The sequence below is a fragment of the Capsella rubella genome, unplaced genomic scaffold, assembly GCF_000375325.1.
Source record: "Capsella rubella cultivar Monte Gargano unplaced genomic scaffold, Caprub1_0 scaffold_5, whole genome shotgun sequence".
NCBI lineage: Eukaryota > Viridiplantae > Streptophyta > Magnoliopsida > Brassicales > Brassicaceae > Capsella > Capsella rubella.
This window is the reverse complement of record NW_006238919.1, coordinates 7,284,650-7,307,343: the sequence shown is the minus strand read 5'-3', so window position 1 is coordinate 7,307,343 and position 22,694 is coordinate 7,284,650. Positions and strand designations below refer to the sequence as shown.

Genomic DNA, 22,694 nt, shown 5'->3' with positions numbered 1-22,694 from the left:
ACCCATTTAGACTTAGCAAGTTGCGTTTTGTGGGGCGAGGAGAGCAAAGTGGGCAAAGCCGGTGGGTTCGGCCAGCTGGAGAGGTAAAAGAGGAGAAAGATTCGGTGGTGAGTGTGTATAGTACTGACACGCAATACGTTCTCTGAGCCGTTGGATTGCTGTTTTAGATATTTATAGAAGCATCTAAAGATCAATCTAACGGTACAGATTTGTTGCTAAGTTGACGAATTTATAGAAAAATGAAAATAATTATTGTGGAAAAGCTGAGAGAATCTCTTTAGTCAGGTGGTTTAGCTCCTCTGTTTGGCTTCTTTAACGTTTCGGGTTCGATACGCAAGTTCGTAATTTGAGATAAAAACCTGAAAAAACGTTATCTTCTTCCCAAGTTTCTGATTCTGCGAGATTTTTTCCCCAAACTCATCTTCTTCGAGTGACTTGTACAGATTAGGTGTTTTTTTTAATAGTTATTGTTGTTCTCCCTTGATCGTGGTCAATGACCTCGCTACTCCTTCTCAGAACTCTTCCGCTCCTCCGTAACGGGTTTTTAAACCACCGGCATCAAGTCGGTATCGTAGCTGGTGGATTCTTATCTCAGCGTCGGCGTTTGTGGTGTTCGCTTGCTGATAAACCACAGTTTTACGAGGATGACGGCGACTCTACGGCGGAGCGATCCGGCGCGGCGATGAATACGGCGTCGCCTGTTGTTGTTGATAATAGCTGGCGTTTTGAAGATCCTGATTATCGGAAATGGAAAAACTTAGAGGCGGAGATACTTCGAGATATTGAACCTATTGCTCTTCTCGCTAAAGAAATTCTTCATTCGGATAGGTAATTCGGATTTCACGGTCTATTTTGTGGGATAGTTTTGGTGGATTTGTAGCTATTGATTCGAGTGTTAGGTTAGATAGAACTGAATAATCAAAACCAGTAGTGTCAATATTTAGAATTACAATTTCTATTGAAGTTTAGGTTATGGTTGATCCCTGAATGTTCTTAAAGAATAGGTATAGTAGGGTCATAGCTTCTTCCAACATACTTAACGAACATGGAGACACTGATTGGTCTTTGATGTGAATGTCCATAGATTCATGACTAGAGAAATTTTTCCCAGTTGCCCATTGAGAAATTTTTAGCATGCTTGGGGCTTGATTGATTATAGTGGTCACTGAAGAATAATCGTCCTTTATGTAGTGCTAAATGCTCTTGTATCTTTAGTATACTGGAACCATAGCCAAATGGGATCTGTTTTGAAGTGAATTGTTGATATTTGAAGCCAGCTTCAGAGCATACTTACGCTTTTGTGTAGATTAATATTGCAGTCCGTGTGAGTATGAATCAATTTCCTTCTTCATAAACAGGTATTTTGATGGAGAACGCTTAGACTTTGAGGATGAGAAGATTGTCATGGAAAAGCTTCTTGCGTATCACCCCTACTCGAAAGATAAAATTGGCTGCGGTCTTGATTTTATAATGGTACGTAAATTACTAGAGAACCGATCTCTCTCTTCTTTAAGTTCTACTCATATAGGTATTGTGCATATTCTTCCACCAATAAGAGATAGATGATTCAGTCACATACATGCTTTAGCTAGAAATGTGAGAGAAGTACGTATAGAATACTTATGAGTGGCTAACCTGTTAATGGCAGGTTGATCGGCATCCTCAATTCAGGCACTCGAGATGCCTCTTTGTCGTGAGAACAGATGGTGGATGGATAGATTTCTCGTACCAGAAGTGTCTTCGAGCCTACGTCCGAGATAGGTACCCGTCACACGCTGAGAGGTTTATCCGCGAACATTTTAAACGTGCGAGTAGCTAAAATCTGTAATACCATCCCTCTCATAATCACAGCAACTTCTCTCATATAAATTTTGCTGAAAAATCAATCACACAATCAGCTCTGAAGCATTGTTGTACAAAATTTCTAATTGCTCAATCTATCGAAAAGGCTTTGTATCATCAGTTAGGAAAATAACAGAATAGTAGTAGTTGGACTTGGTTCCGAAGAATCAGTATTATAGCTTAAGCTCTTTTTGCAATATGAATACAAAAATATACTTTTGAAACTTTCAAAGTCACTAAAATGTCCAACTATCTTAGACCAAAGACCCAAACCAGTACGTCTTTGTTCTGTGTCCAAACGTTGAGTCAGCCATAAGAGACGAGTCTTACCTTATTCCAACCCATTATTGACTCCATATGGAGTATTTATATATGCAACTCATAAAGTCATGTTTTGGTTAACAAACAATTAAGTATTTATCAGTTGACAGAAACAAAAGCTAAATCAATAACCATTTAGTCCCACATTTATAGTATTTAATAAAACCTTTTTTAAAAATAATGTCAACATACAGATGTTGATAAATCGAAGATAATTTACATGAACACATTTCCTAATATTCAAAGATATTGTATTATTCCACATCAAGACACAGATATTTTACCTTCTATAACCAAAAAGAATATCTTTATATACAAATAAAACATACTTAACCCATAAAACGACAACGTTTAGTAACTTACCAAGAAAGAAACAAAGGTCGGTCCCAACGCTGATTCCTCTGATTTCTGAAACTTCTTCGAAGGAAACAGGTTTTTTTATTTTTCATATTTCGGTCAAATCTGTCGCACACGTCAATGACGCTGCTCTTCACTTCAAAAATTCACACCGTTAATAACTCCGTCATCTCTCCCCCAGTCAAAACACTCTCACGTGTTCTCACCGTCTAATCTTAACACCGTTAACACTTACCTCGAAACCACGTTATATAAACAAAACTTTTTTTTTCATTTCTTCTTCTCTTATTAACTTCAGATCCTCCTTTCACCAGCAACACAAGTTTTCTTTTGGTCAAACGATGATGCCAAATTCTAGATCGGCGACGATATCTCCGGGGATGGAACCAACCACCACCGCTACGACGACGACGACGGCTGTTACGACGTCGTATTGGTGTTACAGCTGTACGCGATTCATCAGCGTTTGGGAAGATCAAGACGCAAACGCTGGAGTCTTATGTCCTTATTGCAACGGTGGATTCATCGAAGAGATCGAAGATTCTTCTAATAATTCTTCCGTCGCGGCGATTCCGTCGGCGACGACGATTCAGGAAGTTAGATCGGTTGAAGATAGTCATAGATCTGTAATCAGACGTCGTAGATCCAATCGCCGGACGTCGTTTAATCCGGTAATCGTTTTACACGGAGGAGGAGGAGGAGCAGGGAACGGTGAGAGAGTTGAGAACGAAGAAGGAGATGGATTTACTAGAGAGAGACGCGCTTATGAGTTTTATTACGATGATGGATCTGGTTCAGGTCTAAGACCTCTTCCTGATTCTGTATCTGAGATCTTGATGGGATCTGGGTTTGAGAGGTTGCTTGAACAATTGAGTCAGATCGAAGCCTCGGGTAACGGAATCGGTAGATCTGGGAATCCACCGGCGTCGAAATCGGCGATTGAGTCTTTGCCTAGAGTCGAGATCTCTGATTGTCATATGAAAGCGGAAGCTAACTGCGCCGTGTGCACGGAGGTTTTCGAAGCAGGTATCGAAGGTCGTGAAATGCCTTGTAAACACATTTTTCACGGGGATTGTATCGTTCCGTGGCTCTCGATTCGAAACTCGTGTCCTGTTTGTAGATTCGAGTTGCCTTCGGATCCGATTCAACGGAGTAGCGAAGAAGAAAACGCCGTGGGGATGACGATTTGGAGATTACCAGGCGGTGGTTTCGCTGTTGGGAGGTTTAACGCGGCGATGAGAGAAGGAGAGAGGATATTGCCTGTGGTGTTGACGGAGATGGATGGTGGTGGACTCGGTAGTAACGAAGGACCGAGACGTATATCGTGGGTTAGAGCACATGAGACACCGGAGATGAGTAGAAACGGTGGTCGTTCTGGTAATGGAGGTAGATTGAGAAGAGCTGTACGAGGAATGGTTTCGTTTATGAGGAGAGTGAGACCAAACCGTGGTGGCTCTTCTTCTTCATCTACTACTACTACTCATTCGAATCTTATTGATTTGGATAGTGATGGTGGTGAAAGTAGAGTTATGAATCGATCGACTTCGTTGATTAGGAGATTTTTCTGATGAAAAAACTTCAGAATCAGGTTAGGTGATGATGATGGAAAAAAAAGTTTCAGATTTTTTTGTTTGTTGATTCAACAATTGTGTGCATATCAAAAATATATTTATTCAGAGTTTGGAAATCTCTCTTTGTTACATCAGAATTTATGGGGTAAACAAAGTTCATATTTAGTAAGTATGTTGTAGTATATTTGGTTTTTGTCTTTGTTTTGGATTATGGGATGGGATTCTGAGAAAGTGAAAGGGATTTGTGTTTTTGTTTTGTGTTCCTCGGACGGTGAGAGACATGAATGCACGGATAAATGAAGAGAGAGAGGTTGTGGAATTGATTGTTTGATGTTTCCAAATTTGAATTTTTGGGAGTCAGTAGTCTCTCAGTAGTTTCATTTTTTAGGCAAATCGGGTGATGAGATCTAAACCTGTGATTGATTGATCATATGAGAACATGAGAATAGCTAGATTGAGTTAAAGATTTCTCGAGAAAACATGAGTATAAAATCAGGAAAAAAATGAGTTTCCTGATTCAAACACGTATGTTTAGGGGGGGTTATTGGGAGAATGACTTTTAAAGATTTTTAGAGTTTAAGATTCTATTGTTATTGGTGTACGGATTCTTAGATTCTTACTAAAATCTCTTGTTATTTGTGTATGTATTTTGTAATTCTATTTAAAATCCTTTGTTATTCAAAAAGTTGAGTATTTATTGATTTTCCAATTCTATCAAATTCTAGTGTTATTGGTTTAATGATTCCTTACATATTTAGTCATTAAAAACAACTTTCAAAATACTGCAATTATCATAAGGATTTGTAGAGTCTATCATATGAAGAATCTATTAAACTCTAAAAATCTGGTTAAACATTATTTTAGAATCAACAAATCTTTTTGAGAATCTTAAAATCTCTAAACTTTTGAAATCCACAAACTCTTTTAAAATCAATCTCCCAATAACTCCCCCTTAATGTTTTATTAAACATACGTAACGACTTACATCATCATCAGATGATGATTTGAAATTATTCTTGAACATTTAATTTGACTTATAATAAAACGAATGGATAAGACTTGTACATCGTAGAGAAGGTCCTTATTAATAATATCTTTCTCTTATGACAAAAACATTTTTTTTAAAGAAATGGTGAAAGGTTCTATCAAATGGGTGGTCCTAACTCCTAACTAAGAAAAGAATCGATAAGTAACCAAAGTTTTTGGTGTCAGATATTTTTGGTAACAGTAGTCTCGTGTTGTAAATGTGTTTACCAAAGATGCTTGAATGTGGAGTAATGGAGACGAGCTACGAGGAGTTTTGCGGACCACTTACTTTTGCAACAACGTATTTCTTCCTCCAAAGTAAAGTTATTTTTTATACATGCGGATGCGGTCCAGTAGTTTTTTGAAACTAGATTCAAAGTTTGTGAACGATTATATATATATATACATATATCACTGTGGTCCTGTGGAAGGCATATAAAAACAGTAAACACAACTCTGCCACTGCAGTTGAAAACACAAACAATGGTAAATGCTGTTAATGTAAGAAAAGTGGAGTGGAATCAAAGTTTTAACTAATCAAAATTTCAAACACCTTAATTTTCTCTACGAATAAGGTGACGTTTTTTAATTAAAGCCTATAAGCCCAATAGCTTTTTTGTTTTTTTTTGTTCAACAAGCCCAATAGCTTTTATTTTCACAGAGAAACAGAAAAAAAAAAAAAAAATGAACGAAAGACAAATTCTATCTCTTCTCCGCCATTGAAGTGATTTTCTAGTTTCTACACTTTCCCTCCTCCTCTCTCCCTCCTCATTTTCGTTTCTTGTTCAATATTAACTTGTAAGAGATCTTTTGAAAGAACTTTGCGCTTCAGATTTTTCAAAGCAACGCTTCTAAATTGGAAGCGAGTGATTCCTCCCAACTCAAGTTGTCTGGAATCGCTATTTCATTCACGCTTCCACACGATTCCGCTTCTGAAGCGTGAATCGTGTGTCTTTCGAAGCTTCCATGCTACATAGAGATTTTATTGGCAAAAAAGATGCAAGCTTTAAGCTTTTGGCCATTAAAGTCTGGTCTTTTGGTTGGATCAAGATTGGAATTTGAGTTGGATTGTTCTTGTTTCGTAGTTAGCTCTAAGACTAGAAAGAGACATTCTTTTGTAGAGCAGGCTTGCTTTGGTAGTATCTCTAGCTTAGTCTTGGTTTCGAGTAATAGGAAATTTGAAGGTTCGAAATTTCTGTTTCTGTGTGAGCCAAAGAGAAGTTTCTTGGGGTCATCGGTTGGGGTAAGATGGGCCACAGAGCTCGGGGAAGAAGTTTCCACAGAAGATTCAAGTTCATCTTCTGTTGATCATTCTGAACCACAAGCTGTAAATGGAGGAGAAAAGAACAATTCAAGAGTTAATGTTAGAGAATTGGCGTTCAGTTTACGAGCTGCTAAGACAGCTGATGATGTTGATGCTGTTCTCAAGGAGAAAGGAGAATTACCTCTACAAGTGTTTTGTGCTATGATTAGTGGTTTTGGCAAGGACAAGAGATTGGAGCCTGCGGTAGCGGTAGTAGATTGGCTTAAGAGGAAGAAGAGTGAATCAGGCAGTGTCATAGGTCCTAACCTTTTTATATATAACAGTCTTTTGGGTGCGATGAAACAGTTGAGTGCGTTTGGGGAAGCAGAGAAGGTACTGAGTGACATGGAGGAAGAAGGGATTGTTCCAAACATTGTTACTTACAATACTTTGATGGTTATTTACATGGAGGAAGGGGAGTTTCTCAAGGCCCTTGGGATTCTTGATTTAGTCAAGGAGAAAGGTTTTGAGCCTAACCCGATTACATATTCAACGGCGTTGCTCGTCTACAGAAGAATGGAAGACGGTATGGGAGCTCTCGAGTTCTTTGTTGAACTGAGAGAAAAATACTCAAAGAGGGAAATAGGGAATGACCCCGATTACGATTGGAAATTTGAGTTTTTTAAGCTTGAAAACTTCATTGGTAGAATATGCTACCAAGTGATGAGGCGGTGGCTAGTGAAAAATGAAAACTGGACTACTAGAGTGTTGAAGCTTTTGAATGCAATGGACAGTGCAGGGCTTAAACCGAGTAGGGAAGAGCACGAGAGGCTTATATGGGCATGTACTCGTGAAGAGCATTATATTGTTGGTAAAGAGTTGTATAAAAGAATCAGAGAAAGGTTTCCCGAGATAAGTTTGTCTGTCTGCAACCATTTGATTTGGCTGATGGGTAAGGCTAAGAAATGGTGGGCAGCGTTAGAGATCTATGAGGATCTTCTTGATGAAGGACCTGAACCTAACAACTTGTCTTACGAGTTAGTGGTCTCTCATTTCAGTATCTTGCTGAGTGCAGCTAGCAGGAGAGGGATATGGAGATGGGGAGTTCGGTTACTTAATAAAATGGAAGATAAAAATTTGAAACCGCAGAGCAGACATTGGAACGCAGTTCTTGTAGCATGTTCAAAAGCCTCTGAGACCACGGCTGCGATCCAAATCTTTAAAGCAATGGTTGACAACGGCGAAAAGCCAACAGTAATCTCATATGGTGCACTGCTCAGTGCTCTTGAGAAAGGCAAGTTATATGATGAGGCGTTTCGGGTTTGGAACCATATGGTTAAGGTAGGGATTGAGCCAAATCTTTACGCGTACACGACAATGGCTTCAGTTTTGACAGGACAGCAAAAGTTCAATCTTTTGGATACCCTTCTCAAGGAAATGGCTTCAAAGGGTATTGAGCCGAGCGTTGTGACTTACAACGCGGTTATAAGTGGTTGCGCGAAGAACGGGTTAAGTGGTGTGGCTTATGAGTGGTTTCATAGAATGAAAAGTGAGAATGTTGAGCCTAATGAGATAACTTACGAGATGTTGATCGAGGCTCTTGCAAATGATGCAAAGCCAAGGCTTGCTTATGAGTTACATTTGAAGGCTCAAAACGAAGGGCTTAAGCTCTCTTCTAAGCCATATGATGCGGTTGTTAAATCAGCTGAGACTTATGGAGCCACCATTGATCTTAATCTTTTGGGTCCTCGACCAGACACAAAGAAGAGAGCGTAGTCTAAAGAAACACATTGTACAAGATCCAATGCTACTGTGGGGTAAGGCACATCCAAGGACTGACATGTCGGAGACAGAGAACAAAGAACAATTGCAGGACTCTTAAAGCCAAGAAAATTGCCATTGCAGGGAAGAAGAAAGTTTCCAAGTAACCATCTTCATGATTTCCTTCTTGTTCTGTAATACTGTTTTTTAGTTTTGTCTATAGTCTCTCTGTTTAAATTGTGATTTGTAATCTTAAAAAACTTGGTTCGAATTGAGCCCTTTCAGTTTATTATTCTTGGGCTTTTTGGTTATTATTGTTTTGTTTCGTAACTTCATCATTCATTATTAAGTTACAGAAAAAAGATAGATTTCAGCATTCAAGAATCGTGTCATTGGATTTAGTGATGGAGATATATATATGAAGTATATGAAATTTTCAGTTTGATCTCGCTCCAATGGTTAGATGTTTCTAATGTCAAAGATGAACTCCACAAGATGCTGATGTCAAACCAAGAACAAACTTGGAAAATTTGGTCGAACCAAGATAGTTTATCAGAATATGTAAATATGATTTTGTGTAATGTGAATCATGGAGTGTCTTATAAAATCATGCTAACACACAATGGTAGGAAGAAAATGGATAATTGGTAAAATTTCAGTAAGAGAACTCATTGAAAGTGCATATTTGTGACGAAATCTATATGTTTAAGTACGTGATGATCGATTTGGAATTTGTACGAGAATAAAGTAAATAAGAAAAAAAATTTGTTAACGGGGTTCGGATAACCTACATCTTTGGAAGCTAATCCAGATTTCATTCACTAGAAAATGATGTAATCTACAGTTGATATATAGCACCTCTTTCCTAAAATTACAATGAACGAACACTACCACTAATTGTCTTTTCCGATTAGTTTAGATTTTCAACAAAACCACCAAAAGATTTTTTTGTCATGTTGATGGGGCGACGTCACATATGCTTTTAATCCTTACGGCAGATCTATGTATGTTGCCTTCACAAACAATCTTTACTATATCTTTTTTCTCTCTTATGTATTTGTTACCTTGTTTTCAATTAATTCTTGTCATCCCTTGCTCTCTTTATTTTTTCTCACATGCATGAGATGTTGAGCTGACTATGTTAACAGTTAAGGGCATGCACATTTGTTCTTATGTGTTAGAGTAGATCATCTGCTTAGTTACAACTTCTGTATTATAATCATAACTCATACACATTGATTGGTTTGTTCAGTTATGGATTAATTCTTTTTTATCTTGTCTTTAAAGAAGTTTCGAAATCTTGATTACCATATCAAGAAAGTAGAGAGCTAGAGACTGATTCCATATATATATAGGAGAGGAAACAGTTTCTACAACACTTTAAAACCAAAAGAAAACAAAATTACACAAAATGATTACTACTTCTTAGCAGGTTTCCAGCAGGAAACAGCATAGAGAATTTTTCCTTTCCAGCCTTGAAGCAACCAGTGATTATCATTATCGATCACGAAATCTTTGTGGTAACGTTGTTTCACTAACTCTTTCCCTTCTTTTACGATCAGTTTATTAAGTTTCGCTGGTTTAAACCCGGCTCTTAGTATCCTAACCTGCCATTGCTTGTATGTTTCTGGCCTTGCAAACCTCTCAGACCCTTCACAGGCTACCACACTCATTGCATCTCTTACGATTAGCTCCCTCTCCACATGTGTCCTGCAATCGTCTTCTTCTGGTAATGTGGTCTCATACATGTCAAAGAGGGCAGAGCAATGGAACAGAGCTTCTCTGAACCTTGTTAAGAAGAATGGTGAGTTGTACGTTCCGTTGATCTCTGCAAACACAAAGAGGTTAGGGTTGATATCTCTGAATAGTTTCAGAACCGTGTCTCTCGGAGAGTTGAGGGTTATGGTTTCATCAGGCGTGTATTGTAGCCGGAGGATGCAGTTAACAACTGTTGTCTCTCCAGTATTGATCACTAGCTCGTCAAGAGTAATGTCCTCCCACTTCTTGGCTATGTAACTGTACTCAAACGGGACTTTGAACTTGTCACAGAACCTCTTCAGTCTTTTCCCTGTCTCTTGTACCCGCTCTGATGGTCGGAAACCGGACTGAGGCAGCTCGATACCAGTCACACGGAGAAGTGGTGGTCCGTCTTCACGGTTTGACAAAGCTTTTATAAGACAAGGCCATTGAAATCCATAGAGAATCCCAAAATCAATGATGTGAAGTGTAGTTGCTTTGGGAGCAAGTTCAAAGATTGTTCTGTTTGCAGTGAAGTAACACATTCTTAAGGTAGGGCAAGCTTGAACAAACCCTTTGTATGCCTTCAAAATGTCCACCATAGATGTAATGCTATACGTAGCTGATATTGGTGTAGACATGGTTCCGGTTAGACGTGCTTCAAGCGCTTCAGCTAAGTGATAACCAAGTCTTTGAGTTGCATCTCCACGGATAGAAGAGTGTTCTCTTATCTCCTTTAGTTTCTCAAAGGCTCTAAACTGGTCAAAACTCGCCACTGCTTGCGCGCATTGCATCAGGAGATCCCGCATATCCACTGGCTGATCTGACTTTTGCTGCTTGGATCGGTTCGATGAGCTCTTTGCTCGTCCTGTTTTGTTCGGTGATGCTTCTCCCTGAGTATTCTTTTGACATATCAACAACACTTCCTCGTACTTCTCAGCCAGCTCATCTGCTGTAGATATTGCAGGGAGCTTTGTTTTCCTTCCACCTTCAAGATCATCATCATCTTCATCATCATCATCCCTATGACGATACCTTCTCATTGACTCATCTGAAGTTACTTCAGGAAATCCAACGAAATCTAAGTTTGGTTGATCTAAATCGCCAAAGATTTGGTCAGAAGAAGTAGGAGGAGAAGGATCTTGAAGCACTTCGTAGAAAGATTTCTCAGCGGCTTGTAAAGCCAAACTATCTACCAACATACAAGGCTGACCTTCAAGATCTTCTTCCATCAACATGTCATTGATGTACTTGAAGACAGGAAGGTAATCTGAACATGCCGTAGACTCGGTCGGAGAAGAGTTACTACTCTGAGATTCATCAGATTCGTTGAAACAGATGAAGCTGTTGGTCGTACCAGATTCAAGATTGTTGTTTCTTGGTTTGCAGCAAGATCCAGAACCGTTTTCGAATCTGAACCCATCAACTTGTACTTGCAAAACAGCATCCATGTAAAGATCAAAACCCTCAAAGAATCTCAATAGAATGAAAGATTAAAGAAGCAGAGAGAGAGAGAGAGAGACAAAGCAAGTGTAAAAGTCAACTAAACAGAGGAAATGAGATAAAAGGAAGATTCATGTGAATGCACAAGTGGGGAGATGTTATATATATATAATAAAGATTTATTTTTGGTTATCTTTTTTCTTGGCAAAGAAGAAAAAGATGAAGTTTCGAGGAAACAGAGAAATGTGTAGGGTTGAGACAAACACTGACTAAGCCGCCGCCACAAAAGGCTTATGTCCAAAGAGTTTTTAAATGTTTTACGTACTATCATTGGGTCCAATGACTAAACTAAAGAAAGCTATTTGTATTTTCTTGTTGTTGTCTTTGTTTTGGTCACTTGTCTGGTCAAAACTTTGACTTGTTAACTTAAATATCATTTTAACAGAAGACCAGAGCACCAGTTTTGCCTTATGATGTGTAGTTCTTAGATTGTCGTAGTTAAGTGTGCTTCGTAAATGGACATGTTGATGTTCCGTTTAGTCGGGGATTGTGAGAAGAGGTTCTATATGGAAAACAAATATAAATGAGTCAGGTAAGGTTGCAATAGTTTGTAAGATTCGAAATGACCAACTATAAATAATGCAATTGTACAGATGTGAACAGAACTAAACGGCAAAAAGGCAAACCTGGATGCCAAACGTATCGTACGAATGTTTTTTTTTTTCAACCACTTCTAATTATTCAACTATGTATTTAGTGTTATTATTGGAGTATACATTTCTATGAATTCTTATCAGTCAAAGTCCAAGAAGAGAGTATACCTAATCAAAACTAAAGAAACCTGAAATAATAATAATAATGAAATATACTTTTGCTGCAAATAAACTAAATTTTTCAAAGTAAATTATTTTATATATTTTCAACAATAATAGTAATGAATTATCAAAACTATGCACAATGACAATAATATAATTCATCCATAAAAACGAAAAAAAATAAGGAGTGAAGTTCCTATGAAATTAGGCAAAGAACATAACTACTACGAAGAAGGGTTGTCTATCATGTTTTAGTTGATTTGCGATATTTTACTTTTCGAGAAATCTAATCTCAAGTGAACATTTGGTGCGGTAGCTTCTGAATATTTTACTGGTACATGAACAACTGTGCAGATCGATATGTACTCATCTTCCTTGATTTTGTAATATGGAAGGAACATTGATCCCAATAAGACCAAATAAATGCACATGACTTAATAAAAATTATTGGTAGAATGCTGTCATTATTTTTCAACAAAAAACAAAATAATAAATCTATAGAATTTTTAGTTATACAACAACTATGTAAAAATTAAATATTTAATTATAATGATATTTAAAATATAGTTTTTTGTTAGTTATTATTGAGTCTAAGAAAATTTTATTTTAGACTATAGATACATTTAACTAGTTTTAAATAAAGTAAAATAAAAATATGATATTTTCGAAAGTGTTTTAACAAAACTAGAATATATTTTTCTCCAAAATTACTATAGTTTTATAGTGTATATGTTATTTCCTTAACCAGTGTTAAAAACTAAAATTAGTTATAAATTTGATAGAATTTGTAATGACATTGTATTGTAATTAAGTACTCTTTTTGATTTTTTTTTTTAACGTACTTTGGTTTTATTAATAGGAGATATATAAATAATTTAAAATTTAATTTCTAAAACAAAATTTGGTGAATAAAATAGATATGAATATTAATAATTTCATTTTAACATTTTCAGAAATACTAAAATGGATTTCTGTTATATTTTCTTTTTTTATCTTCGGATAATTTAAAAGCTTTACATATAAAACTAAAATAAAAATGTTGATATCATTTTGAGAAATAAAAAATATCACAAAAAAATTTACAACAAATCCCTTACATTGTTAGAAAACTACCTTATTCCAACATAAAACTTTACACTTGAGAAAAAAGAAAAAAAAATCCAAAAAAAATGAAACCAGAGATCTTTCAACTATGTCAGCATCTTAGCTTACAAGATGGATCACCATCATCATAATTCACAAAGGTCCCTTAGAATAGGAACCTGTTTAGATTATATATAGTCTATGCATAAGAGGATGGTGGCTCGGTCTGCAGTTGATGCATTAGGTGTTGTGACCAGTAAGCATGCGCCTTCAAAACACGGTCCAGAAGATCCTGTGGCACCGGCTCTCCCCTTCGCTGCTGTGGCGATATCCTCGCCGTGTGAACCAGCGTCTTCCATTTATCCTACAAAAGCAGAGAGACTCAATACCAACAACAATGATAGTGAAAAGTAAGGTTAACAGTTGGCTAAAGATCTAACCTTGAGATCAACATAGGTACGGTGGTCTGCGTCCTCAAAAGCACGAACCTTAACGTCTCTCCACCTGCAATTTACAAACATACATACTAAACATGCTGCTATTTAAAGAAACACGAGAAAAAGAATGTTGCTTTCTTTGTTTTCTACCTTCCGGTTCCAAGATTCTCAACAGCTTGGACTAGTGCTTCCACTTCAGTAACTGAGAAAGGTCGGCGAATTCTGCGATGTGCAGCTTGCTGTTGCTCCGTCCTTTTAAACTTGCGGTTTGGAGCCCGAGGAGCCAACAAAGCTGCTGATGCAATAGGAACTAAAGCTCTAGAATCATCTGTTGAGCCTAGTTTTCCAAATGAGTCAGCTGGGGATGGTGCTGAGTAATGATCAGGATCCACCACATTGTCGTGGCATAACATCAAATCATCACAGGCATGCTCTGACAAATAACTGGCAGAACAAAAACAAGAACATTCAGCCGCAAAATATATATGTTTATATCGATGTGGCACCTATGAGAGTGAAGAGAAGAGTGAACCTGGATAACAATGGTTGAGGGGTGGTTTCTAAGCTAGGCTCAAGGCTGAAACCCAGAGAATCCAAGTGAGTGTTCTCCTCAGAGATCCCAGTCTGAAGAAGGGTTTGGCTATCATCTCGGACTTTCTTTCCTTGAACCATCAACCCGACTCGGAGTCCATCACCCAGTATGGTTGTCACTGCTTCCATCACCATCCGCTGACAATCCCGACATTAAGAAGAAAAAAAGATAAGTTCTAGATCATGATTTTTAGCTCACAACAAGATTTGGGTATTCCACCTTCAATGAGCCAACAGTAGCAGTTTCTGGAATCTCTATGAAAAGCTCAGGCACTCTGAAAGACTTGATCCGCAGCCTCACTAAAGAGAAACAAAAAAGAAACATTTCTACATTATACACCTTTTCAACGATACAAAAAAAAAAGCCAACAAAGGATTTAGACTGAGACACCATTACTTACCATGATGGTCCCTTGACACATAAGACGCATTTCGACTTTTCATGGAAGATAGTGTTCTGTTTCCTGCGGATAAATTTGTAAAATCAAGTTACCGCAGCAGAGACTTACAACATCCTAACAAGAGAATGAGAAGATGATAATTTTCGAACCTTTATGTGTCTTTCCTTGCAAATGGTAATCATCAGAGTTCGAATCAGAAACACTGTCAAAGTATTTCCTTTTCTTGATGGGATAACTCTTCTGATGATTGTGCAAGTAATAACTCCTCTTTGAGCAATACCATGGTTTTGCATCTGCAAATACCAAACATCAAATCACAATAACTGAGACAGAAAAACTAAACACAAACACTGGTCGCACAATTTCTTTACCTGCGCTGTTCTTTGATCCTCCTTTCCAGTGTCTAGATGCCAATATCTTCCTGATTCTTCTGTCTCCAATACGAGGCACAGGCCTAGTCAGACGAGGGCGAATGTACCCAGAGAAGTTTTCATCATCATCATTTCTACTAAATAAATTTACATCATCCCGAGAATCATTGGGACTACCGTTCCCACATGCTCCCACCTCGGTACTACTGTTACTACCTATACTAGCTACAACATCAGGTTTTACATCACCATTCACACCCGGATTAAGATCCTTACTAAAGTTTCTGACTTTACAAGAATCACTACGACCCAAGTTACTAAAACCCTCCACCTCCTCTACTTTGTCACCTACCAACGAGTGATTAGGATTTGTTATCACAGAGCTAAATCCACACTGGCCATTGTCAAATGGGCTCGGGGATCCTTGGTAAATATCATCTTTAGAGAAAGGTAACGCCTTTACGGGGTTTTCATCAGCCGGGAACTCCTTCTTTACAGTATTTTGTACAACTACACACTTATCTTCACCCACATTTACCGAGCTTTCGCTCTCGAGCAGTAAGTTTCCAGCTACGGTGGCCAATAAGTCAATCGCGCACATTTTCTTCTCGTAAATGCGCCTCTTCTGGCAAAAAAAATGAACAATGCGAATGATCATCATGTAAATGGAACTGATCATCCATGTAACACTAGAAACCAAGAATAGCAAAAGGCCATTTTACCCGGACTGATCTCGGAGCTCGAGCTTGAGCAGGCAATTTGTAACCATCGTCTCCAAATTCCAAGACTTTATGCGACACCATTACTTGGATGCATAACACAATGATAGTGATTGCCACTAGCGATAAGCAATAAATGAAAACTCACTCCACGATCTGTAGATAAGAAACAAGAACCATAAGACTCATTCAATTCACATACAGAGAAACATGAATTACAGATCGGTAAGGATCTGGGATAATTAAATCAAATCTGATAAACCATCCTAAAACCCTGATAAACACAAGATCCAAATCAAGAACACAAAAAGCGTAATTCAATTAGAAAATAATTACAAAAACCTGAACAAAAGCTTCGATCTTTGAATTAAAAGAACAGTACAGATCAAACTTGGCACAGAAAGAAACACACTTCAAAACCTCAGATCGGGTACACAGATCGAATAGGATTGAGAATTTTGGGATGTATAAACAAAACGACAAATAACAATCGAAGAAGATGACGATAACTTCAAAAAAGATAACACAAAAACCCCTTTCAAGATCCAAATTCAAAACAAAACAAAAAAAAATCTTGAATTTGAGAATTCTAACACCAAAATTCACATTTTCTGAAAATTCTCGATGATCAATCAAACAAACACAAAACTTTCGACAAAATCGAGAACACAAAACCCATCAAAAAAAACAAAAAAGTTTGAATCTTTCTCACCTTTCTAAGAATCTTCAGTTCCCAGATAGAGTATTCCAACTTTCCAAGACGATAAACATTTTTTAAAAAATGAAATTTTCAGACAAATTCTTGAGAGAAAATGAGAGATCAGAGATGATGAAGGAATCAGAATTGTTTTACACACACTTCAATCAATCTAACCCATGTTTTTAGTTTTTAACCCCAAAAAAAAGTGATTGAAAATGTTTTTGGTTTTACTTGTATCAAACGCTACCTATATATGATTTGTTTTCTCTCACCACAAAAAACTCTTCTTCGGATTACCAAATACAAAAACCCTCTTTATAATCAAAGAACAACCAAGTCTTTCTTCTTCTTTGCTTAAACCCCCTCAAATCTCATAGCCAGACATATGTAGACAAAACAAAACAACTCAACCACCGGAGCAACCGGTATTACCAGTCCCGTTCTTACCGGTTATAACAAGTGAAAAGACATTCACCTAAAGACTCGGTTCTTTTTTTACCTCCCTCATCGTTGGTCGATGATGATGGCCCATGGACACACACACACAACACAACACACACTCGTATAACTCGTTTAGTCCTTAAGATTGTGACACGTTGGTTATGATGTAGTCATCACATGGTTTTTGGTCCGTTGCCTTTTGAGTAAATTACGTCTTGTCACTGATTTTTATTTATAAATTTTTCATTTTAGGCAAAGAAAATGTTTTTTTTCTTCTTTTTTTTTAATATATATTTTCAGTTTCTGTTTGGAATATTCGATTGTGCTTTTTTTTTATGTTTTCCCTTTGTATTATGAGAAGAAAATATTTAGGAATCACGTATAAAGATAAGATGGTCCCTAGTTTGCTATATTGTTATTATGAGGTAGTCGATTTCTATTAATTGTGAGTCTCAATTAACATTGAAGATGGTAATATGAAATACCAAACTTTTTAAAGTAACAATTTTATCCCAAATAAAACTTCTAAGTGAATTAAAAGCAAAACATAATGAAATTAACCACTAAACTATCACAATGTAATATAAACCAGTTTACATAGAAAATGTAACAACATAAAAAGAAACTAGACAAAATAATTGTGTTAGTTTCTCAAATTGTTTATAAGTTTTTTTTTTTGAAAAAATCCAAATGTTTCTGCTGTGATTATCAAAGAGCCCAAGTTGGTGAATATCATAAAGGAAATATGAGAATGTATTTATCTTTGCCTAATCTAATCCCCTTGTGTTGGTTGAATATGCACAATGAGGTATTGTTACTACAAAGTACAAACGAACTAATCGCACTACTAATGCATGGTTTAAAATTGTATTGGTAGCTCTAAATATGTCTATATGTTATGAATACAACTCTCATTTTAATAATTCTGATAAGGTTAGGCATTTTATCATGTATTGAGAAAAACAAATTTAAAAAGTCAACATTTACGTACAAGTTTCACATATATATTTATCATCAAAATCTTGAAACACAAATTATTTTATTTAGCCCCACACTTATTATTTTTTTTCAAATGGGGGAAGGCCTACATCTTTTTTCCTAAATTACAATAAAATAAATGATATCATCTTATCCTATCTTGAAAAAGTTGGAAAGGATAAAAGGTGGGTGGTTTTGAATTTATATCATACAAAAACACCATGGTTCATTTATCAATTTTTTTTTTGTATAGCATACAACCAAAACATATGCGCAATTTCATACATTTTTCAGAGAGATGGAATATTTAAACCCCAAAAAAATGAGTGCATATGTAGGAGTAGTATACTTCAACTAAACACGTAATATATGTATGTTGCGTGGATATATTAATAAATATTATTAAACCTTTAGCAACTAAGAAAAAAATAATAATAATAATTCGACTGGTGTAGAAGAATGAATCGAGAATTCAAGATCATGAATTTGATAGAGGTTCATAAATTATACTAATAATACTAATCAAGTTCGTTTTCTCATTTGTGATAATGGTCCTATCAACATCGAACTTTTGTTGTTTTTTTTTTATATATATCTTGTTGAACTTTGAAAGGAAATAGTCAAATGAACTTTATCTAAACTAAAGTTGCTAAATTTGTTTTCTTTTTTCTTGTTGGTTCTTGGAGAATTCACTATTATAGTGAAATTATAAGGACCAATCTGTGGGCTCATATTGGTTTTGTGGCTAACACGAGCTCTCTTATTATTATGCATAGAAAACGTAACGCTCGCCGTTGTTACGTTTTCCTTTGAAACTCTGTTATTTGTGTTACGCCTTTACGGATATGTGTATTTATTGGTAGATTATTCAAATTGAGGTTTTCATGATTTCATCTCCAAGCCGTCAGAATTCTAAAAGGATATTTAGATGGAGAATGTTATTCTTACTTTATCATAGAGAAACAAACAATAACCGAAACTGAAAGTACAATAATGACATTTAAGACAGACAAAATGTAGTTACTGTACTTTTGTTTAACTGGTGTCTTGTAATGATATTCTTGGGATATGTTCTGGTTCGACACATCTGAAGTTCTGAACGCTTTGGTGGCTCGGTTTGGGCGTGTTAACAATAAAATAAAAGATGCGTCTGCCGGGAGTCGAACCCGGGTCTATTGCTTGGAAGGCAATTATCCTAACCGTTGGACTACAGACGCTTTTTGTTTACATTTTCATACTTTTAGTTTATCAAACTGTATACGATTCCAAATGATATATTCGTGCATCATTTATGTTAAAGGCAGAAGCAGCTTAGACAGGTAGAGACTATGTATTAAAACTGATAGCTTCTCTGATTCACATTTCTTAGTAGACAGAACTGATGAGTGAAGTAACATTCCTCGTCTAACTCCACCTATCAAAGTTAAGATTTCATACTTTTGTTACTCATTGATTCTCTCAAATGCATCTAAGAAAATGTTAAAAAAGTATATAACAACCCAAATTAAACTGTTTCTAAACTGTCACTGAGTACTATATTAACCTACATTACACACGCTAAACAAATGAATGACCAAACTACTAAATTGATTTGATTCTCTAGCGTCTCTGTTATTTGATTTGAGTTGCAGGTTTTGCAGCAGCAGCAGTAGCAGCAATCTCCTAAAACATCATATTCCCAGCGTAATAAGTTGTGACAAGAGTGAATGCTCTGTCCCAATCTTTGCTAACAGATTCTTGAATCTTGTATTCCCCAATAAAAGGCCACCAAGCTTCTTCTGGACCATTAGTCCCAGTCCAAGTGACCTTCTCCGGCACGTTCATAAAATCAAAATCCAACGGCTTTTGCGGTGGCTCATTAGCTTTCTTGTTGGACTTACTCTGCCGCCTACTGCTTCCTCGACCTTCAGAATGCTACGGACAAAATGTACAAAGACAACAAACAGTTCAAAGTAAGGAAGAAGAAGCAAACTAAACAAAGAGATAGAAACGTTTCCTGACTCACTTCTGAATGCAAATCTCCATTGTTTTCTGTTTTCTTGACGGGCTTTTTAGGCGTCCCGTGTTCCAAATAGTACAACACTTCGTTCTTGGACCGAAACTTACGACCCGTGATAGGTTCGTAGTAAAACTACAATTACAAAACCAGACACCAAAACATTACGATACAATTCAAACTATATTCTTCACCTTCAACATCCTTCACACACTTACATTAACACATAGAGCAATCTTTATCTAACTAGCATGCATTTTTGGGTAAGAACCCACTAAATTTATGTATCTATAGTCTCTAAATTCCCAATTTCAAATCAAGAAATATAAAAACATATCAATCCATCTGTACAGACAAATTCTCAATCAATTTTAAGGAAATCTCCAAAATTCGATAGAGACAGAGCTCGAGAGTAATTGAAAGAGATGTTTTGTTACCTTATCGACAACACCAGCTTTAGTGCCGGAGGTACGAACCCTAACTTCGGTTCTCCAATCAGGAGGAAGCCAATTATTATCATCCCCAGGTGTCGCACGCTTCCGTGACTTCGACGAATCTACAGGATTAGCTGTGTTCTCCGGCGGTGGTTGAGCTTGATCTGTGCCGTTCGACATTTCTCGGGTTTCAATCAAAATCCGGATTAGAGACCCTGATTTTTAGAGATTTGAAGTTTTTTTTTTTTACTGAATCAAAAGTTTCTGAAAGAAAAGATAAATAAAGAAAGAAACACAAAAAGTACAACTTTGTGAGTCAGAAGATGTAACGACACCTGCGGAGGTTAAAGACTTCGTAAAAACGTAAATGTTGTGTTCTGTTTCTGTTTCAAAGTTTTGAGCCTCGAGGGATGGCAAAATGAAAATCAGTCAAACAGCCACGTTGCAGCTTTGTTTTTTTTTTTTTTCTCTTGGGTTTTCTAAGCCCATTTTATATGTCCACTCCAGTTTAATTTTAAGTTGATTTGGCAATTTTTATTATAACTAAATGTTTTCGTGCGTTATTTGGCTATTTTTATTACAAACGAAGGGACCGATTGGTTGTGATTTTTAAGACTTTAAAACCAATTTAAAGTCTTAAAAGTTTTATTTTTGCCAATTAAGTCTTTTTTATTTTTACTTTTTTAAAAGTTCTAAAAACTACTTTATTTGTTTCCTTCTTTATTTTATTTTTTTCTAAAGCCTCAATATAACGGCTATAGGAACTGTAGAACAAATAAGTTTTAAAAATTATTTTTTCTTCTTCCTATAATAATTAGAATCTTTCTATAGATTTATATATATTTTTTTCAAACTTTTTTTTGTAAATTAATTATCAGCATTTTTTTCCTTTCTTTTGACATCCACTTTTCTTCATAAATTTAATATTTCAATATCACAATTGTATTTTCTTATATTATAAATATTAATAAATTTTATTTATTTGTCACTATGTTACATATGAATAAATATTGATCATCATATATTTATAAAAATTATATATAATAGCAAAAAAAAAATTCAACTTTTAACCGTTAAAATGTCTACAGCCAAAGTTTCTACAGCAAAAGTCTTCACAGCGAAAGTCTTTACAGTCACAATCTCTACAGCCACAAGTAACAGCCGTTACCAATCGGCCCCGAAAAGTTTTTTTGCGTGTTTGTGCTACATTTTTCTAACGAAAGATTGGACAATCCAGATTTTATATAAGTACAGTATAGGAAAATTAATCGTTTTACCGATGTATTAGCGAATTATGTGTTTTCATTGCTTTTAGGTTTTCAATATTTTAATGTTGTTTCAAATTGCTTAGTCCCTGATTTTGAAGAAAGATTATCTTGGATCTGCAAGACATAGACGAATTTGTTTGCCAAAAATATAATTTTTGTCTCCTGGTCTCTTACCCCAAAAAAAAACCCAATTAATAGCTAATCTAATCATGTTGCGGAAACAGTGAAACTAATAAAAATGGTCATATATAGATAAATTGTAGGGAATGAATGAATTTTAAGAATTAGCTAAACCAAGGCTTTTCAGAGACATGGTGTTCTCAATGTGATTAGGAAAATAGTCATAGGCAAACATCTTCTTTAAGCTCGAACGCCCACAGTCATTATAGTAAGACCACTTAATGGTTAATTTCATGGTAAGCCACTAGTGTTGTGCTGTTACTTTGGAGATCATGATAGAAAGCACAAAACGATCACTTTTAGGCATATAAAATAACTTCACGCCCATCTAAAATAGTGTTTGGAGGAGAGAATCATTTGTTCAGTGGAAGGATTATTATTAAGAGGGTTAAAGTAGCTCAATGAACCATAATTCTAATTTGTTTTTGCCTTTTTGGCATCTTGATCAAGAACCCAAAATCTGTGCTGCGAGAACAAATCCAAGCCAACTTCCTTGCTAGTTTATCAAAGCATATGTCACACATTTGTCGAGAACAACAGGTGAACCATCGGGTTTTCTGATTGTTTCAAATATTTATAATCTTACATTGAAACTCATAATAAAGTTACAATGGATCTCATGAAAATAAACGACAATCTGACCTCCCAAAATTTCTAAAATCTCTTCATTGTTATAAGCAAAATGTATTTAGTCCATCAAAAAAATTAAAAATTACTTATGCTACTGAGTCCATTATATGAAAGACCCAACATGATGGAGTGTTTCAAGGGAATGTCGTCTTGAGAAAGGCATGCAGTGGGAACTTTGATGACTCTCCATGATTCTCGAATGTTTCCCCAAAGAGAATATTTATTGCAAGACATAGCCAACACTTTATACTTTAGTCTTGTAAATTCATTTCCCAAGTCAGTATTTGATGAAATAAGGCAGAAATTGCCAAATTGGAGTTGAAAATTTGGAATAAAGTTATTATGCGTA

General features: G+C 36.1%; 6 protein-coding genes and 1 non-coding gene across 10 annotated transcripts; 3 read left to right on the top strand and 4 right to left on the bottom strand.

Annotated features, from left to right (window-relative positions):
- The first annotated feature begins 271 nt into the window (after nucleotides 1-271).
- On the top strand, nucleotides 272-1,997 carry LOC17887456 (protein DCL homolog, chloroplastic). The gene is made up of 3 exons (XM_023782693.1): nucleotides 272-828; nucleotides 1,359-1,473; nucleotides 1,649-1,997. Exons 1-3 carry the CDS (start codon nucleotides 494-496, stop codon nucleotides 1,817-1,819), a joined length of 621 nt encoding a protein of 206 aa, XP_023638461.1. The 5' UTR covers nucleotides 272-493; the 3' UTR covers nucleotides 1,820-1,997.
- A 767-nt stretch (nucleotides 1,998-2,764) lies between these two features.
- On the top strand, nucleotides 2,765-4,410 carry LOC111830580 (E3 ubiquitin-protein ligase RDUF1). Its single transcript, XM_023783044.1, has one exon. The coding sequence runs from the start codon at nucleotides 2,862-2,864 to the stop codon at nucleotides 4,086-4,088; it is 1,227 nt and encodes a 408-aa protein (XP_023638812.1). The 5' UTR covers nucleotides 2,765-2,861; the 3' UTR covers nucleotides 4,089-4,410.
- A 1,417-nt stretch (nucleotides 4,411-5,827) lies between these two features.
- On the top strand, nucleotides 5,828-8,497 carry LOC17887441 (pentatricopeptide repeat-containing protein At3g46610). Its single transcript, XM_006292873.2, has one exon. The coding sequence runs from the start codon at nucleotides 6,115-6,117 to the stop codon at nucleotides 8,134-8,136; it is 2,022 nt and encodes a 673-aa protein (XP_006292935.1). The 5' UTR covers nucleotides 5,828-6,114; the 3' UTR covers nucleotides 8,137-8,497.
- Nucleotides 8,498-9,446: 949 nt separating this feature from the next.
- On the bottom strand, nucleotides 9,447-11,401 carry LOC17886342 (scarecrow-like protein 30). Of its 2 annotated transcripts, XM_023782623.1 has the most exons (2): nucleotides 11,139-11,305; nucleotides 9,447-11,046 (listed from the first exon to the last, which is right to left on the bottom strand). In XM_023782623.1, exons 1-2 carry the CDS (start codon nucleotides 11,303-11,305, stop codon nucleotides 9,540-9,542), a joined length of 1,674 nt encoding a protein of 557 aa, XP_023638391.1. In that variant the 3' UTR covers nucleotides 9,447-9,539. The 2 variants fall into 2 exon arrangements, with proteins under 2 accessions (XP_023638391.1, XP_006290802.1); XM_006290740.2 differs by having other exon boundaries at nucleotides 9,447-11,401.
- A 1,741-nt stretch (nucleotides 11,402-13,142) lies between these two features.
- On the bottom strand, nucleotides 13,143-16,938 carry LOC17887126 (telomere repeat-binding protein 2). 3 transcript variants are annotated; one of them, XM_023782388.1, is made up of 10 exons: nucleotides 16,866-16,938; nucleotides 15,722-15,874; nucleotides 15,000-15,624; nucleotides 14,778-14,921; nucleotides 14,629-14,691; nucleotides 14,448-14,527; nucleotides 14,169-14,365; nucleotides 13,787-14,080; nucleotides 13,640-13,703; nucleotides 13,143-13,563 (listed from the first exon to the last, which is right to left on the bottom strand). In XM_023782388.1, the coding sequence occupies exons 2-10, from the start codon at nucleotides 15,800-15,802 to the stop codon at nucleotides 13,399-13,401; spliced, it is 1,713 nt and encodes a 570-aa protein (XP_023638156.1). In that variant the 5' UTR covers nucleotides 15,803-15,874; nucleotides 16,866-16,938; the 3' UTR covers nucleotides 13,143-13,398. The 3 variants fall into 3 exon arrangements, with proteins under 3 accessions (XP_023638156.1, XP_006290825.1, XP_023638157.1); XM_006290763.2 differs by lacking the exon at nucleotides 16,866-16,938 and adding an exon at nucleotides 16,431-16,857; XM_023782389.1 differs by lacking the exons at nucleotides 13,143-13,563; nucleotides 13,640-13,703; nucleotides 13,787-14,080; nucleotides 16,866-16,938 and adding an exon at nucleotides 16,431-16,857 and having other exon boundaries at nucleotides 14,126-14,365.
- A 2,044-nt stretch (nucleotides 16,939-18,982) lies between these two features.
- Nucleotides 18,983-19,054, bottom strand: TRNAG-UCC. Its single transcript has one exon. It is a non-coding gene; the product is annotated as a tRNA-Gly (tRNA).
- Nucleotides 19,055-19,256: 202 nt separating this feature from the next.
- LOC17886909 (methyl-CpG-binding domain-containing protein 5) lies at nucleotides 19,257-20,542 on the bottom strand. Its single transcript, XM_006291845.2, has 3 exons — nucleotides 20,271-20,542; nucleotides 19,843-19,968; nucleotides 19,257-19,751 (listed from the first exon to the last, which is right to left on the bottom strand). Exons 1-3 carry the CDS (start codon nucleotides 20,445-20,447, stop codon nucleotides 19,500-19,502), a joined length of 555 nt encoding a protein of 184 aa, XP_006291907.1. The 5' UTR covers nucleotides 20,448-20,542; the 3' UTR covers nucleotides 19,257-19,499.
- Nucleotides 20,543-22,694: the final 2,152 nt, after the last annotated feature.